We start from the raw sequence: 15,285 nt of genomic DNA, 5'->3' as shown, positions 1-15,285 counted from the left end.
TTCTTATTGATATGTAAGTATGAAATACAAAGCCTCTATTTATAGATTTGTACATTAACATAAGATTAAATATAAAAGAGAAGTTAAGGATATGAAAAGTCACTTTTTAATGATGTATTCATAACAAAAAGATTGTTATTCAAATTCGATAAACACCCTTCCTTTTGGCTGTAGTTCAAACTTCAAATCTATTTATTTTTTATTTATTTTTATCAATAGGCTCAGCCCATATTCCACTAGCCCAAAGTCAAAAAACCGGTCTAAACCCAAAACCTATTCACTTTCATAAAAACACAATTGCCACGTCACCAATCCGCGTGACTATCCAAAATCTCCCCCGTCCATTTTAATCCATCAACGGCCACAAAACGTCCACCAAACACCCTACCCCCACACCTCCCCCTATATATTCAAAATCCCCAATTTCCCACAACACAAATCACAATCAACATCTTCTAATCTTCAAACATCTCAGGTCACTGATCTATCAAATCATCTTCTCCATTTCTTCAATTACTTCCAAATTTCAACTAATTTCAATTCAATTTTGTCATCTTTGCAGATTTTTAGGTCAATTAAACAATGTCAGGACGCGGAAAGGGAGGAAAAGGGTTAGGAAAGGGCGGAGCAAAGCGTCACAGGAAGGTTCTCCGAGACAATATTCAGGGGATAACCAAGCCAGCGATTCGAAGACTGGCTCGTAGAGGCGGAGTGAAGCGGATCAGTGGGTTGATATACGAAGAGACACGTGGAGTGTTGAAGATATTTCTAGAGAATGTTATTAGAGATGCGGTTACCTACACTGAGCATGCCAGGAGGAAGACGGTTACTGCTATGGATGTTGTTTATGCGTTGAAGAGGCAGGGAAGGACGCTTTATGGGTTTGGTGGTTAGGGTTTGGGATTTGGGGAAAAGTCTTGCTATCAAGAAAGAAAACGGGTTAGGGTTTGTTCGGGTTTATTGTGTTGATGTAAAAAATGTTATGGTTGGAAATTTGCAATGTGTTTTGTGTTTCAATGGAGGGTATTATAGTTGCCTTTACTTGTTATGTTTTGTGGGTATTCTATATGTTTTATTGGGTTATAGATCTGATTAATTTAAGAACTATTTAAACCGAATATATGACTTTGAAGTGATAAGAAATGTTGTTATACTAATTGATAAACAGAGCTCACGATTCAGAATTGATAAACCATATATCATAAATTGAAAACTAGTTTGGTTATTATTGTTTTAGAAAGGAGATTCGGGGCGATGAGTTGACATAAGCTGCAATTTATGAGTTAAAATGATTTTGGGGGCAAAATGAGCACTTTCAAAAAGTATTGAGTTTGGTTAGCGTCAAAAGGGGCTTCATATCACAGCAAAAACACTCATAGCGCTCCATAGTGCCGTCGCACACCACTATGGCCGGTGCTATGGGCTGGTCAATCTGGTTCTTTGCAGGGTGATGGGCTGCTGATTTCAATTATCTGACTGTTACATGGTTTGAAGGTGAGTGAGAGAGAAGCAAGAGAAAGTAGGCCGGAGGTGAAGCTCGGTGAATCTACGACGCCGCGAAACAAACAACGGCGAATCTCCTTTGCAATTGCAGATCGACGAAGGTTGGGTCTCTTTTCGATGATAGTTTGGTCTTTGGCCGGTAACGTGGTGGTACATTTTTGTGGTATTCTTTGGTGGACTATGGAAAGAAAGGCCAGTAGTCATCACCATTGCTTTTATAAAAGTTAGAAATTAATTATAAAAAATTGAAAATTAATAATTGACTAATGATGACTAAGGGACTTTATGACTACACTTTTGTGATATAAAGCCTCATAAAGTCTCTCTCTTGCGCAATCCCCCACTTGTCGCATAACGCCCTACAAAGGGCTTTATGACTACACATCATCTTAGCCCAAATTAAGTTCCTATTTAGAAACTTTTTAAAAAGTAAGAGTTTGGTTGAGTTGGGACGACTATGAAATGTTGGTTGCAATGATCATGGCTTAAACGGAGGTGGTGATGATGCTAATAGAGGTGATTGTGGTGGCACCGCCTTCCCTGAGAATCCTCGAAAAATTTAGGCCTCGGGCGAGTAGAAAAAAGGGGCCCTTGTAATATAAAATCAAGAGTAAATTATTTTTTGAGTTCTTGTATTTTAGTGGGTTTAACCATTTGAGTGCATGAGTGCAAAATCAAAATATTTAATGCCATGAGTTCCCTAGACCCTTTTTTATAACCATTTGAGTCCCTTTCAGTCCATTTTTTTTTCTAATAAAATTGGACTCAAAATGTTATATAATGAACGGTTAGGGACTTAGGACGTTAAACTTTTTGATTTTGGAGCCAAGTAGTTAAAACCACTAAAACACAGGAACTCAAAAAGTAATTTACTCTAAAATCAATAACTCAATTTTAAAAGAAATAGTAAATACATTTGAATTAGTACATATTTATATATTAGAAAACATAAAATAATGAAAAAATGAACCGTAAAATATAACCCTTTTAGAAAATATATATAAAAAATATATGGTGGGATGAGGTGTACAAATTGTTTTTTTTTCAAAAACCGGTTTCGGTTATTAATCGAACCGGTTTTTTTCATCCAAAATGAAAACCGGTTTTTTTAATAACCGGTTTCGGTTACTAACCGGTTTTTCAAATCCAAAACAATAATCGGTTTTTTAACCGGTTTAACCGGTTTTTTTTAAAATTGGTTTCGGTTATTAACCGGTTTTTCATACCAAGAATCCTAACCGGTCTATAACCGGCGGTTCGATTCTAAAACCAGTTCTAAAACCGGTTTTTTTGTACACCTCTAGATCAAATACACCGGTACCTAAGATATTGCTTACCATCTATGAAATATGTTGTAAAGAAAAAACAAAGGGACTTAAACTGTAAAAACACGATAGTTAAAGGTCTGGAAACTTAATATGGGTCGGGTCGGGTCTCGTTTAACGAAAACCTAATTGTTTCATACTTTGATTTGATTTCTTCTACAATCATCTCTTCCCTCCACCTTCAAACCTGCAACCCTAACTCCACCAACAAACAATGGCGTTTTTCGATCTCAACATCCCCTACACCGAATCACCAAACCAAACCTCTACTAACAACAAATCCACACGCTTAAAACTCGCCGTAAAAGCAATGGAACTCGGTTACACCGGCGTCGCCTACAACCGCACCATCACCGGAGTAATGTCAAAAGACGACCATTGTTCAATCTTCTTATTCCCGCTCTCCTCCGTCCTCAAACTCTCTCCGTCCATCTCCTCCGCTGTCAACCTCCACCGCCGCCTCCTCAATGTTCCAACCACCGCTCCGTTCCGTCAGTACACTCGCCTCACGTTTGTCGTTGATTCAGAGGCGAAAGGTTCGTGTTTGAATTCCGGTAATCCGGTGATTAAAAGTTATGACATTGTTGCTGTTAGGCCTTTGAGTCAGGACGTGTTTGATAAAGCTTGTAAGAGTTATGAGGTATTGTTGTGTTTTAAGTTTTGAGTAGTGCTGCAAACGAACTGAACGAACACAAGGAAGAAATTTTATTTGGTTAATGAAGGAACATGAATAGAGCTCACCATCGTTCATTTATGATAGTGAACGCCCAGTATCATTTGTGTTCGATAGTTCATATTTTATTTAAATTCTTCAAAATTCGGACAAATAAAAAAAATTATAAAGTAGAGTAACTATGTTTTAGTAGTTTTAACCATTTGAGTCCAAAACCAAAAAGTTAACGCCCTGCGTCCCTAACCACTCATTTTATAACATTTTGAGTCCAACTTTTTAACACCTGTACTTTTGATTTTGGACTCAAGTGGTTAAAACCACTAAAACACAGAGACTCAAAATGTTATAAAATGAACGGTTAGGGACTTAGGACGTTAAACTTTTTGATTTTGGACTCAAGTGGTTAAAACCACTAAAAGACAGGGACTCAAAAAGTAATTTACTCTATAAAGTATTAGTGTATTATATATTTTGTCCATGAACGTTTGTTTGCGTTCGTTACCTATAATCAACAAACGGAACTCGGACATGTTCATTTCCTTAACGAATGAACACGAACAAAAAAATCTCATTTGTAAGTGTTCATGAACAGTTTGTGAACACATATATCTCTGTAACAAAAGAACAAGAAAAAAGTCTTATTCGTGTTTGTTCAGTTCGTTTTGCAGCCCTAGTTTTTAGCCCTAGAAAGTTGAAATAGTGTTGCTGTGGTTGATTTGTTGTTATATTGTGTTTGTTTGTGTTTAGGTTGATATAATTGCTATTGATTTCTCGGCGAATCGGTTTCAGTTGAGGCAGCCATTAATTAAAGCTGCTATTGAGGTTATTGGTTTGTTTAGTTTACGAATTACTGAATATGTTTAATTGTATGTAGATCTATGAGGTGATTTTTTTTTTATTGTTGATGTGCAGAGAGGTGTGTATTTTGAAATTACATACTCTGGTCTGCTTGTGGATGCTCCATTGAGGAGGCAGATAATATCCAATGCCAAGGTTTAACATGTTATATTTTGAAATAACATTTTGATTTTTTGAGTCTATTTGGATTTGAATATGTGATGAGACAGTTTAAATAAAATGGAAAATTGCAGAATTTGATGAACCGATGAATAGGCTCAAGTGTACATTGTTTTTAATCTTGCGTTGTTCATAAATGATAACCGCGTCAACTTAAAGCAAATGCAGTCACAGTGTATTTATTAGTCATCTTCTAGTTTGTTGTATATATATATACTTGCACGTATGTATCAAGAAATGCTATTTGCACTTTTGCAGCTTTTGGTGGATTGGACAAGAGGAAAAAACGTTATATTTTCTAGCGCCGCTGCTTCCGTAACTGAATTTAGAGGACCATATGATGTTGCAAATCTAGCATGCTTACTTGGTTTCTCTATGGAACGTGCTAAAGCATCTCTGTCAAAAACATGTAGGTACGAATACCAACAAAAATATTCTTCAAATGTAGAATTTGCTAGTATGTTTCTTTTTCTTTATTTTTAAAATATGCGCAGATCTTTATTAGAGAATTCTTTACGGAAGAAGAAGTTCTACAAAGAAGCCATTAGGGTTGAGTTAATCTCATCGACAGAGGATGATAGTATGGATGACTGGCTTAAGTGGGACCCCATATCCAGTGACGAAGGTGATTTACAACTAGACGACATCGCAAAATCATTTGCGGCGTCCAACAAAGAACCGAAAACGGTCAAAGCAATTGACTTTGTTTCAGTTATTAATGAATTGCCATCACATGGATTGCAAATCCACGACATGGTAACCGAAACAAAATCGGATTCTAAGTTTCATGATCCTCGCAAAAAAGACGATTTATTAAAATCTGGGAACTGTGATGTCTCACCAGTGAATGGAAATCTTGAAACTTTGGCTGGTGTTGAAACAAGTGAAACTTGTGCGATGATTATAGAAGAACCTGAGCAGCAGAATCTGTCATTAAAAGTTTATGACGATACACATGAAGAAAATGTTATTGATGAAAAAGAAGGTGAAAATATGTGTAGTGATGATCCAAATTCAGGAATTTTGATCCCGATTGATGATAATCCTTCTAATCTCCAGTGTGAAGAAGCGAATAACCTTTCTCTCAATGCCTGTTTAGTTCCACCAATGACTGAATCGAATGAAGCAGGTATTTAGCAAAGTAAGGGAAAATTTCATTCATATTTCTTCCAAGAGTAAAGTACACGGATAGTACCTATGGTTTTCCAAAATTTTGCATTTGGTCCCTAGCTTTATAAAAGTACACGGATGGTCCCGGTGGTTTGCACTTTGTAATGCATTTAGTCCCCAGTGTTTGCCAAAAGTACATGGATGGTCCCCGTGGTTTGCACATTGTAACGCTTTTAGCCCCTAACTTGTACCTTTTGAAACCTTTAGATTTGTTGGCTGGGGACTAAATGCATTACAAAGTGCAAACCACAGGGACCATGCTTGTACTTTTAGAAAGCTAGGGATCAAATCCAAAATTTTGAAAAACCACTGGGAATATCCGGGTACTTTACTCTTGTTTCAATATCTATGAACATGCAAAAGGTAGCTGTTTTCACAACAGCGGAAACCTCTTTTATAGTTGCTTTCATCAGCTACAATTATGCAATCCAAATTGGGTGGGTTGGCCGGTTTTGGCGGTTCAACTGTACGATTTGGATGGTTCGAACCGGACTTTTTGTCACAATCAGTTGTTTCGTTTTAATCTTTGCACGTTAACATGCCGCAACGGGCGTGTGTGGTTCAACGTTTTTACGCCTACTTTTTGTTTGTTTCATCTTTATATACTTTTTGGTGTAAACTTTGTTCGAATAACCTGGCTTTCATATACAACGACTTAACTTTTCCACAACTTTCAAATATATCGTCGTGACGTGGTTTTTTTTTATCGTCAACCCACTAGTTAAACTAATAATACAAGTTCAAGCTTCTTAAAGTTATGCTTTCCTGCTTTCACTTAACAAACATCAGCTTTCTTGTAAATAAGCTATACATGTACAAGTTACATATAGGATGTTGCTCTTCTATGATGCAGGTTTACCTGAAGAGGTTCTAGAACAACACATGATTGATACAAAAGATGTTGCAGTTATACCTGTCAGCTCATGTTTGGCCTCTTCTGGTGTATCTTTGAATGAAGATCTTCCAGAAGAACAGATGAGTGATGCAAAAGATGTTGCGGTTACACCTGTTAGCTCATGTTTGGCCATTTCTGGCGTATCTTTGGGTCAAGATATACTAGAAGAACACATGAGCGTAATAGGGGAAAATGTTTCAACTGCACCTATCAGTGAATTAGCCACTTTGAGACCTCTTGATGAGATGCAAATCAATGGTTGTGATTCAGTTGTTCATGAGCCATTGGATGATTTGCCAATGGAAGTCAACGTAGAGGTCAAAGATGATAGTCATATGAATCATTTCTCTGCACAGGAGTCTTCATCAGGTACCTAATTCATTTAGCAAACCCTTGTAAACTGTGAAATTACTTCATTGAAACCTCAATGTGATCTGTGTACTTGGTTCCTGCTTGCAGTTTCTTTCATTTTGAAACCTCAAAAAGTTTACTTACTAAATTAGTTTCTATGCAGGTAGAGTTAGAAGAAAGCATGGAGGTTCAGGGCGATCGATGTCATTTCCTTTTAGAAGGTGGTTAAAACCTTCACATTCTAAGAAAACTCTAAAGGAGAGAAGAAATAGCACAATAAGAAAACTCTAAAGGAGAGAAGAAATAGCAGAATGTTGCAAGTGATTTTGGAGGGGGGTTTAGTTAGGTGAGTTTTTAAAGGAACCGAATTCTACAATGTTTTTTTTTTTTTTTTTGAAGTTTAGATTCGATATTTTTGGCAATATTCTAGTTTGGTTTGTAAGTTTGTTAAAGTGGTCTCTTTTGTGTGTCTGGTTTTTTACAAAAAGGGGGACCTCGCAACACGCTCTATTGAACCAGTGCCGTATCAGTTGTGTTTCTCAACTATAGTAGTGACAGAACTGAAGTATACTGAAACAACAAGGTTTGTTTAGGGGGGCGTTTTTAGGGTCAAATATCCATTTTACCCCTAAATTCATCTATATGATTTTTTCTTTCAATCTTTTTTTTTGTGATTCCATACCTAATATTGCATCTCGGTTTTTAACTGCTCTCTTTTACACACATTAAAAGTGGGGGGGGGGGGGGGGGGGGATATTCCACGGTCCTCCCAACCGCCGAGGTGATCCCACCTCGCAGACCGCCACCCAGCAAGCCTGAGTCTGGGGGTAAATCCGCTACCGTAGGGGCATTGGGAATGAGCAAGACTCGAACCCGCCACCTGCGGGTTAGAATGCGGGCTGGTGGCCATTGGGCTGACACCCAATGGTTCACATTAAAAGTGATATACTTGTTTATGCGTGTTTTTAGGCATTGTTTCTGTATACTTCGGATTAGGGGGTCCGGTTGTAATTGTTAGTAAAGGTTTAGGTATAGGTTTAACTGGTGTGCTTAAAAGCCAGGAGACCTAATTAGAGATCAGCCATCTTTTGATTGAGATTTACCGTACTTCTCTGCAAGTTCTATTCTTCTAAGTCAACTAAGTCTATAAAAAAGGACGGGTCAGGTTGGGTATCGGGTCATGACCGGTCCAAGTGAAAATGAACCCGGGCCATTTATAAAACACTTTGGTTCAGGTCATAGCCGGTTTCTAATAAAATTAGATTGGGTTGACATGAATCATTTTTTTTCAAAAAGGTATCAACATGGGTCCACTCACTATCGTCTGTTGTTGCGGGTATTGGCGGTGTTGGTAGCGGCAGCGGTAGAGACCAAGTGGAGGAGGTGGCAACAATGATGGTGGTGGCGGTAGTCGGCGACGGTTGCGTTGTTGGTGTTGAGGGCAGTAGTGGTGAAAGTGGTGGTTGCCTATGTGGTTGCGGCGACGGTGGTTGCATGGACATAGGCTGTCGACGACGACGAAGGTTGTGGTGATTGCTATGAGGGTCTTGTCTGCGGTGTTTGTGTTGACATCAATGTTTGCGTTGGTGGCCAAAAGCCGGTGGAGGTGACGGCCAATAGGTGATGGCGACAAACAATGCACATTTGACCCTATTTTAAGTTGGTGATTGTTTTATGAGCGGGTTGTTTTGACATGTTTAACTTGAATCGGTCCAAAATGACCCGTTTTATATATACAATAGACCCAAATGAATCCGAATGTGATTTCTTTTACCCAAATCAACCTATTTATGGAGATGTCATGATTGTAATCGACAATAACAGTTAACAACAGTAACGGAGCAAAAGAAGAATTTTGCCTTATACCAACCATTAACAAATTCTATAACTAAAACCTTATGAATTCCTAAAGGATTCATTTCAAATCACAAAACATTCTGCAAACCAACACCCCCAGAATTTCAAGAGGAATTACCTCTTGTAGAGAGACCAAGGTTCAATCATTGGGAGGTCTAAATATTTAAGGAGAAAAAATTAGCTATTCGAAAAAAAAAAATAATAATAATAATAACAAATTTACTAACAAAACACGTCATGAATTTTGAAACAACTTCATTCAGTTTCAAAATTAGAATCCATTTTCAATTCCTTTACGAAAAAAAAAAAAAAAACCCATTTCATGAACGAAACGTAAAGTTTCATAATAATTTAGCCGCTCCATCCATCTAATTCCAACCCTCTCGGTTGGATACCGGCTGCTCCATCCATCCAACACTACTGGACAATTGGTCCGCACGTCTAGAGGTGAAAAGAAAGAACCCAGTTCTTAACTGGAAACCAGTTCTAACCCAGTAATACCCTACCCAAACTGGTTAAAACCTGACACAAAAAAAAAAAAAAAAAAAAAAAAACCAGAACCAGAACTGTACCAATCACTTCACTTTCCAAAAACTAGTTCCAATGAAACTAGAACCGGTTTTCGAAAACACCCAATTTTGGCACTTCTCATATTACCAACCTGTTGTAGCATTCATACTATAACTAATTCTCATACACCCAAAAGGCAACACAACTTTAACAAATTTGTAAATTCATTATATTATAAATCAATATAAAATCTATATACCAAACTACATATCAATCTTCAACTATTCGCTTCCCGTATGTCAAAAATCCATCCCTTTCTGTGCAATTTTCTTTATTATTACACCGCCCGGTACCTTACAGAACAACAAAACAAACAGTAACTAACCGTCATATCTCAAATCATATTTTCCATCAAAAAAAAAAAAACAATTATTACTAAACTGAGACATTCATTACCTTAAAACAAAACTCATCAAGAAACACAGACCTCAACAACATCTTCCTCTCTTCCATCATCAAAATCTTGATCGTTGTTGACACTCGATGGTTCTGGTTCGATACTCAAATCAAACCCCGTCGGCTCACCCGTTCCATGATAGGCCAAAGTAACCGCACCACCACCACCACCACCGTCACCGCCCTGATCAGATGGTTCAACCGCTTCTTTCTTTTGTCGTTTCCATTTTTTAGTCGATGAAGTCCCGTCATCGTCGAAATCCTCTTCTTCTCTTTCTCTATGTAAATAAACCCATAGTTTCCTTTCACCGTCAAACTGCACACACGGGTCCCGCTCATAATGCAAACGGTCCAACGCACCACTGACCACTTGATTCACTTGAGCATCTGAAACCTCTTCTACTATGTATTGTGAGTCACGAATTAACGTACAAACATCGGCACGTGTCCCGATGCTTCCCGGTAACCGTGCAGCAGCGTCTCGAACCAAACAAAGAATGGTTACGTGAGGTGGCCGGTCCCGCTTCAACATGAAATGGTCACGGGCTTTCGATGTCGGCTTTCCCGCACCCTTTCTTGACGGGGCCACCGTTGACTTTTTACCGTCCACAGTTGTATACGCAAAAACGCGGTCCGGTATTAAATACCGTAGAACTTCTTCTTTACGGAAATAATCCCGAACTTCTTCTGAACTCGGGTTTATCGTGTTGAGACTTTTTTGAGCCCGTAAATCTCGAAACCGTTCTTTTTCATCTAAGTTGACTTGCATTAAGGTCAAAGGTGGAGGGGGTAGACTTCCAATTTGTTGTAACGTTTCTTGACCGCTTTTTAGCCAATTAGCGAACGAGTCAACTAACTTAACTAACGTTTTGTGCGGAAGTCCCCATGATTCGGGAGACGTTACTTCTTCAACGTTTTCATGATCTGATGAAACCCGAGAAACGGGCCCGACCCATGACCAAGACTTAACAGGCTTTTTATATAAAACGAGCGGTTTCCATCCTTTAGCTCCTAAAGGTGAGGTTTTTGAAGAAAATATCTTTAAAACCCCTCTTACCAAATCTTGAAGTGGTTCTTGAGTTTCGAGAATACACGGGTCACCCGGGTTTGACTGAACCCGGTTGACTATATCCTTGACGGTCAAAGACGGGACGGTTGGATCTACGTTGTGATCACCATTACCAGCTTCCGGCTTTACCTCATCGTTTACATTATCTTCTGGAAGTAGGGTTACCATTGCCATTCGTACTGCCGATAAAAGGTGTATAATCGAGAACGAAAATCCCGTGTGAACCGTAGGTGTGATTAAGATAAACGGTTTTTTCTGTGTTTTATTTTCGAAATCCGCTTCTTCTTCTGCAATCTCCATAACTGTTGGCTCGGGAATCACGTTCTCGAAAGGGATATCGTCCGCCCATTTCCTTTTCCCAACGGTTCTAACGTAAACATCATTGAATTGACTTTGACCTTCTTGATCATGATCATCCATGTACATCAATTCATCTTTTGCTTTCCGTTTCTTGGACCCCGAATTGCCACCTGATAATCGTATATCCACCATTTCATGATAATCGTTTATGTGCATTGACGGAAGGGTAGAATGGTCATTTCCGAATTCTCCTTTTCTCTTCTTCCCACCAGGATATGGTTTTCTTACGAGAAAGTCTTCGAAACGAGCATCACTGTTCAGATCGTTAAAAAGATTGTTACCATGTGTTTTACCCTTCTTTTGTAACGACCCGTCAGGATATGTTTTTCTTACGAAAATATCTTCAAAGCGAACATCACCGTTCATATTTTTAAAACTTTTATTATTGTTTTTGCCACCAAGTTTTTGTTTTTTGAAATCGGGCCTGGATTTCACGCCACTGGGGTAAGCCCATTTGCTTCTCATCAAAGGGTTATCATCGTCATCTTCACCGAACTGTTCAGATGAATCGGATTCTGTTTCTTCGCCTTTTGCTAACATTTTCATTCCTTCAGCAGCGGCCACAACTCTTCCTCCGTTTTGGGTATTGACCGTTTTGCCCTTCTTCATTCCCATCCTGCGGTCCACATGCCAAAAATCAGAACCTCTAAAATAAAAAAAAATTCTTTAATAGGGTGTTTGGATCTATGCAGTTAATGCGGTCCAAAATCAAATATCGGTCAAGGGGCCAATATTTGAGATATAGGTTATCGCGATGGGATATCGGTAATTTTATATCATGCAGAATTTATATATACACATATAGGTAGAGGATCCTGTACATTAATCCAGAAGTGTGAGAAGTGTATTATAACAATATATAACACCATATAACACTATGTAACACCATATAACACCGTATAACACTATGTAACACCATATAACATCGTATAACACTATGTAACACCATATAACACCATATAACACCATATAACACTATGTAACACCATATAACACTATCTAACACTATATAACACTATATAACAAATATAACACTATATTTTGTCTGATAGCATGTCTATGATATATGTATAGTGTTATATATTGTTATATAGTGTTACATAGTGTTATATAGTGTTACATAGTGTTATACGGTGTTTATATGGTGTTATATAGTGTTATATAGTGTTATATATAGTGTTATAATACACTTCTCACACTTCTGGATTAATGTACAGGATCCCTACCCTACACATATATAAACGTAAAACATATATAACATTAACAGTAATATCAAAAGTCAAAACTCAAAAGTGCCAATATTTGAAACATGATCTAATTGTAACTCGTAAGCAATGAAATCTTCCTCTGAGTCCACATCAACCAAGGCATCCAAAATAATGGTCAATATCGGTTAAATATTGGTCAATATAGCCGATAATACCGGAACCAATATTTTGTAGAGGGCTGATAACTGATATCCCACCGATATTAACTGCATAGGTTTGGATATATGCTTTGAAAATAATTATGTTATTTTGCTATATAAAGTTGTAATAATCAGCTGTTGATATTAAGTTTTAGACAGTTTAAAGTTAACTATTTATAAAATAAATACATACAATAATCAAAGAGTACATTCTTATCAAAAAAATTAAAAGAGATGACTCGTTGATTATAAAGCCCGAAATCCGAACACCCCTAACTATCGTTTCATGTTTTTTACATTTAAATCAATTTACCTGTACAGATCAATGGAGTCCCCTCGTGACTGATGCCAAAATGGATCCTGTTGATTTAAATCATGTGGGTTCCTATAATTCAATGCACCTTCAACATCGATTTTCTGATTATACTCAGGACGATTGACCTTCTTCCCATAATCATAAGGAAATCTTGAACCAGACGGTTTAGCAGTCAACACTTTAATATCCGATAACTGATTTACAACCCTATTTCTTCCAAAAGCATGCATATCGGTCTTCAATGGCACAGGCACACCCATAAACGTTTCTTGAAATTCTTCACCGATATAACCTTTATGCTTCTTCCCAACTCTATCCGTCAAATTATGTTCTCCGTGTACGGTGACATCATACATCGCATTTTCTTCGTGATCCCGCATTTGTCTAGAAAGAAGCGATGATGAACTTGATGGCCCGTGCTTTACTTCAAGAGAAGAAAACGGGTTTACACGTTCTTCGGTTGTAAACGTTTTCGAGCCCGAAACCTTTTGAGTTCCTTTCAAGTTTTGCTTCCCCTTCGGTTTATATTCTTTTAACGTCTTGTTGCTCCATAACCCATCTGCAGATTCTTCTGAAGAGTCGGTTTCCAATTCTTCTGTATTTTCATTCATTAAGCTCTTCTGACTTTTCATAATGTGTAACACACGGATCTTTTCATCGATGCTGTACCCCCTACACTTTGACCAAACGTCACGTGCCTGAACAAGCTTGTTGACCATCGTGTTTTGATGCTTTCGAATTACATGATAATGCCGATGCTTTTGAATAAACCCGACCCCTTGTCTGTAAATCGAGACTCTCGGTTCACACAACCCTCCCTTTAACATATTGTAAAACTTCGTCATCGGAACACCAAAGTGAAAATTCGAACCCGTAAAAAGATCTTTCACGGTCCTCATAAAATGTTCTTGGTCCATATCCGGGAGATATTTCGTAAGATTTAACCGTTCGTCGTCCGTTAACAAATCGTTCCAAACATCCATCGACAAAACATCTTCTAACCCGGGAAGATCGTACAACTCAAACGGAACGCTACACGTTTGATCGCCGATTTGACAAAACTCCTCACCGGTTTCACCCAATTCAAGCAAATCAAACTCGTCCGAACCCGCACCCGAATCACAGTCATCGCCATCTTCTTCTAACGCAACGCCTCTTTTCTGAAACTCATCTTCTTCACTAGACATGTTATCAGACTCTACCCTATTCGGTTTCCGAACAACTTTTAAGCTAATTTTCTCAATCACCATCAACCCAGTTCAAATTCCCTCAATTCAAGACAAACCCTAAATCAAAAACACAAATCTAAAACAATGCAATAACACATACAAAATCTTGAAACCAATTATAACTAATATAACTGATATAACTAATTTAACTTTAACAAACATAATAAAAACAAACAAAAAAAAAACTTAATTTCGTATAGGGTATTGAAAAAGATCGATAAATTACCTAAATTTCGCAAACCCCACAAAGCAGAAGCTCAAACATGAATAAGAATCAAGAACATAAGCATCAAAGTTTCTTGATTTTTGAAAATTTTGAGATTTTTCGAAAGAATTTTAAGAGGGTTTGATGGGTGTGGAAAACAAACCCTAAAAAGGGGATCTTGTGAGATTAAATTGGTGAGGTAACAGAGACAAGTGAAGAAGAAAGATGAGGATGGTGGTGGACACGTGGATAGATATGGGCCGTTTGATTGTGGGGTGTGATTGAAAAGATGAAAAGGGGGATGTTAGGGTTAGAGAGAGGGGTGTGTCGTTTTTGCAGAGAGATAGAAGAGGGGTGATGGTGGTGTTTGGCGTTGGAGGAGGAGACTGAGTGACTCAGTCGAGTCGGTTGCTGTGGAGAAAGGTTGGGTTTGTGGGGTCCCTATACTTTGTAATGTTGTTATTTTTGTCCATGATGTGCATAAAGTTTTCTTTTTTAGTTATTGTAGGTCTATTTATGTTTTTTTTTTTTTGGGGGGGGGGGGGGGGGGGGGGAGGGTGGGTGGTTTGGGGTTTGATTGAATTTAACTGGACCGGCTGACCAGACCAGACCGGAGATCAGACTCTTATGTGGTTGGTATGTCTTAGTTTGGAACGGTTGGTTTGGCAATTTAACTACTGGTTTTGGTGATTGTTTAAACGATTTGAGTTACAATTCTTGATACACAGAACATGTGTTTGAGCGTTAGAAGAGTGCATCCGCAATGTTGTGATAGTCCGGTTTGTGTAGTTGTTGAGCTACACATGAAAATTTGTAGTAGTCCGCCTGCTATGTTTACAACTTGTTTAGTACAAGTTCTATGTGATAAACGTTTTTTTTTTTTTTGTTGGTTGAGCTCTTATTCATGCAAATAAATGAACGTGATTCTAGCTCAATGCGTA

General features: G+C 38.1%; 3 protein-coding genes across 4 annotated transcripts; 2 read left to right on the top strand and 1 right to left on the bottom strand.

The window, feature by feature from the left end:
• Positions 1 to 363: 363 nt before the first annotated feature.
• On the top strand, positions 364 to 1,050 carry LOC110908088 (histone H4). Its single transcript, XM_022152994.2, has 2 exons — positions 364 to 475; positions 563 to 1,050. Exon 2 carries the CDS (start codon positions 583 to 585, stop codon positions 892 to 894), a length of 312 nt encoding a protein of 103 aa, XP_022008686.1. The 5' UTR covers positions 364 to 475; positions 563 to 582; the 3' UTR covers positions 895 to 1,050.
• A 1,899-nt stretch (positions 1,051 to 2,949) lies between these two features.
• On the top strand, positions 2,950 to 8,668 carry LOC110908090 (protein GAMETOPHYTE DEFECTIVE 1). Of its 2 annotated transcripts, XM_022152996.2 has the most exons (8): positions 2,950 to 3,468; positions 4,249 to 4,323; positions 4,414 to 4,494; positions 4,777 to 4,931; positions 5,013 to 5,143; positions 5,363 to 5,647; positions 6,542 to 6,952; positions 7,098 to 8,668. In XM_022152996.2, the coding sequence occupies exons 1-8, from the start codon at positions 3,043 to 3,045 to the stop codon at positions 7,223 to 7,225; spliced, it is 1,692 nt and encodes a 563-aa protein (XP_022008688.1). In that variant the 5' UTR covers positions 2,950 to 3,042; the 3' UTR covers positions 7,226 to 8,668. The 2 variants fall into 2 exon arrangements, with proteins under 2 accessions (XP_022008688.1, XP_022008687.1); XM_022152995.2 differs by having other exon boundaries at positions 5,013 to 5,647.
• Positions 8,669 to 9,442: 774 nt separating this feature from the next.
• On the bottom strand, positions 9,443 to 14,791 carry LOC110908091. The gene is made up of 4 exons (XM_035976900.1): positions 14,366 to 14,791; positions 12,908 to 14,196; positions 9,758 to 11,802; positions 9,443 to 9,654 (listed from the first exon to the last, which is right to left on the bottom strand). The coding sequence occupies exons 2-3, from the start codon at positions 14,158 to 14,160 to the stop codon at positions 9,774 to 9,776; spliced, it is 3,282 nt and encodes a 1,093-aa protein (XP_035832793.1). The 5' UTR covers positions 14,161 to 14,196; positions 14,366 to 14,791; the 3' UTR covers positions 9,443 to 9,654; positions 9,758 to 9,773.
• Between the last annotated feature and the right edge of the window lie 494 nt (positions 14,792 to 15,285).

Source organism: Helianthus annuus, chromosome 1 (genome assembly GCF_002127325.2).
Source record: "Helianthus annuus cultivar XRQ/B chromosome 1, HanXRQr2.0-SUNRISE, whole genome shotgun sequence".
NCBI lineage: Eukaryota > Viridiplantae > Streptophyta > Magnoliopsida > Asterales > Asteraceae > Helianthus > Helianthus annuus.
The sequence above is the reverse complement of the archived record's forward strand: the minus strand, read 5'-3'. Positions and strand labels throughout refer to the sequence as shown.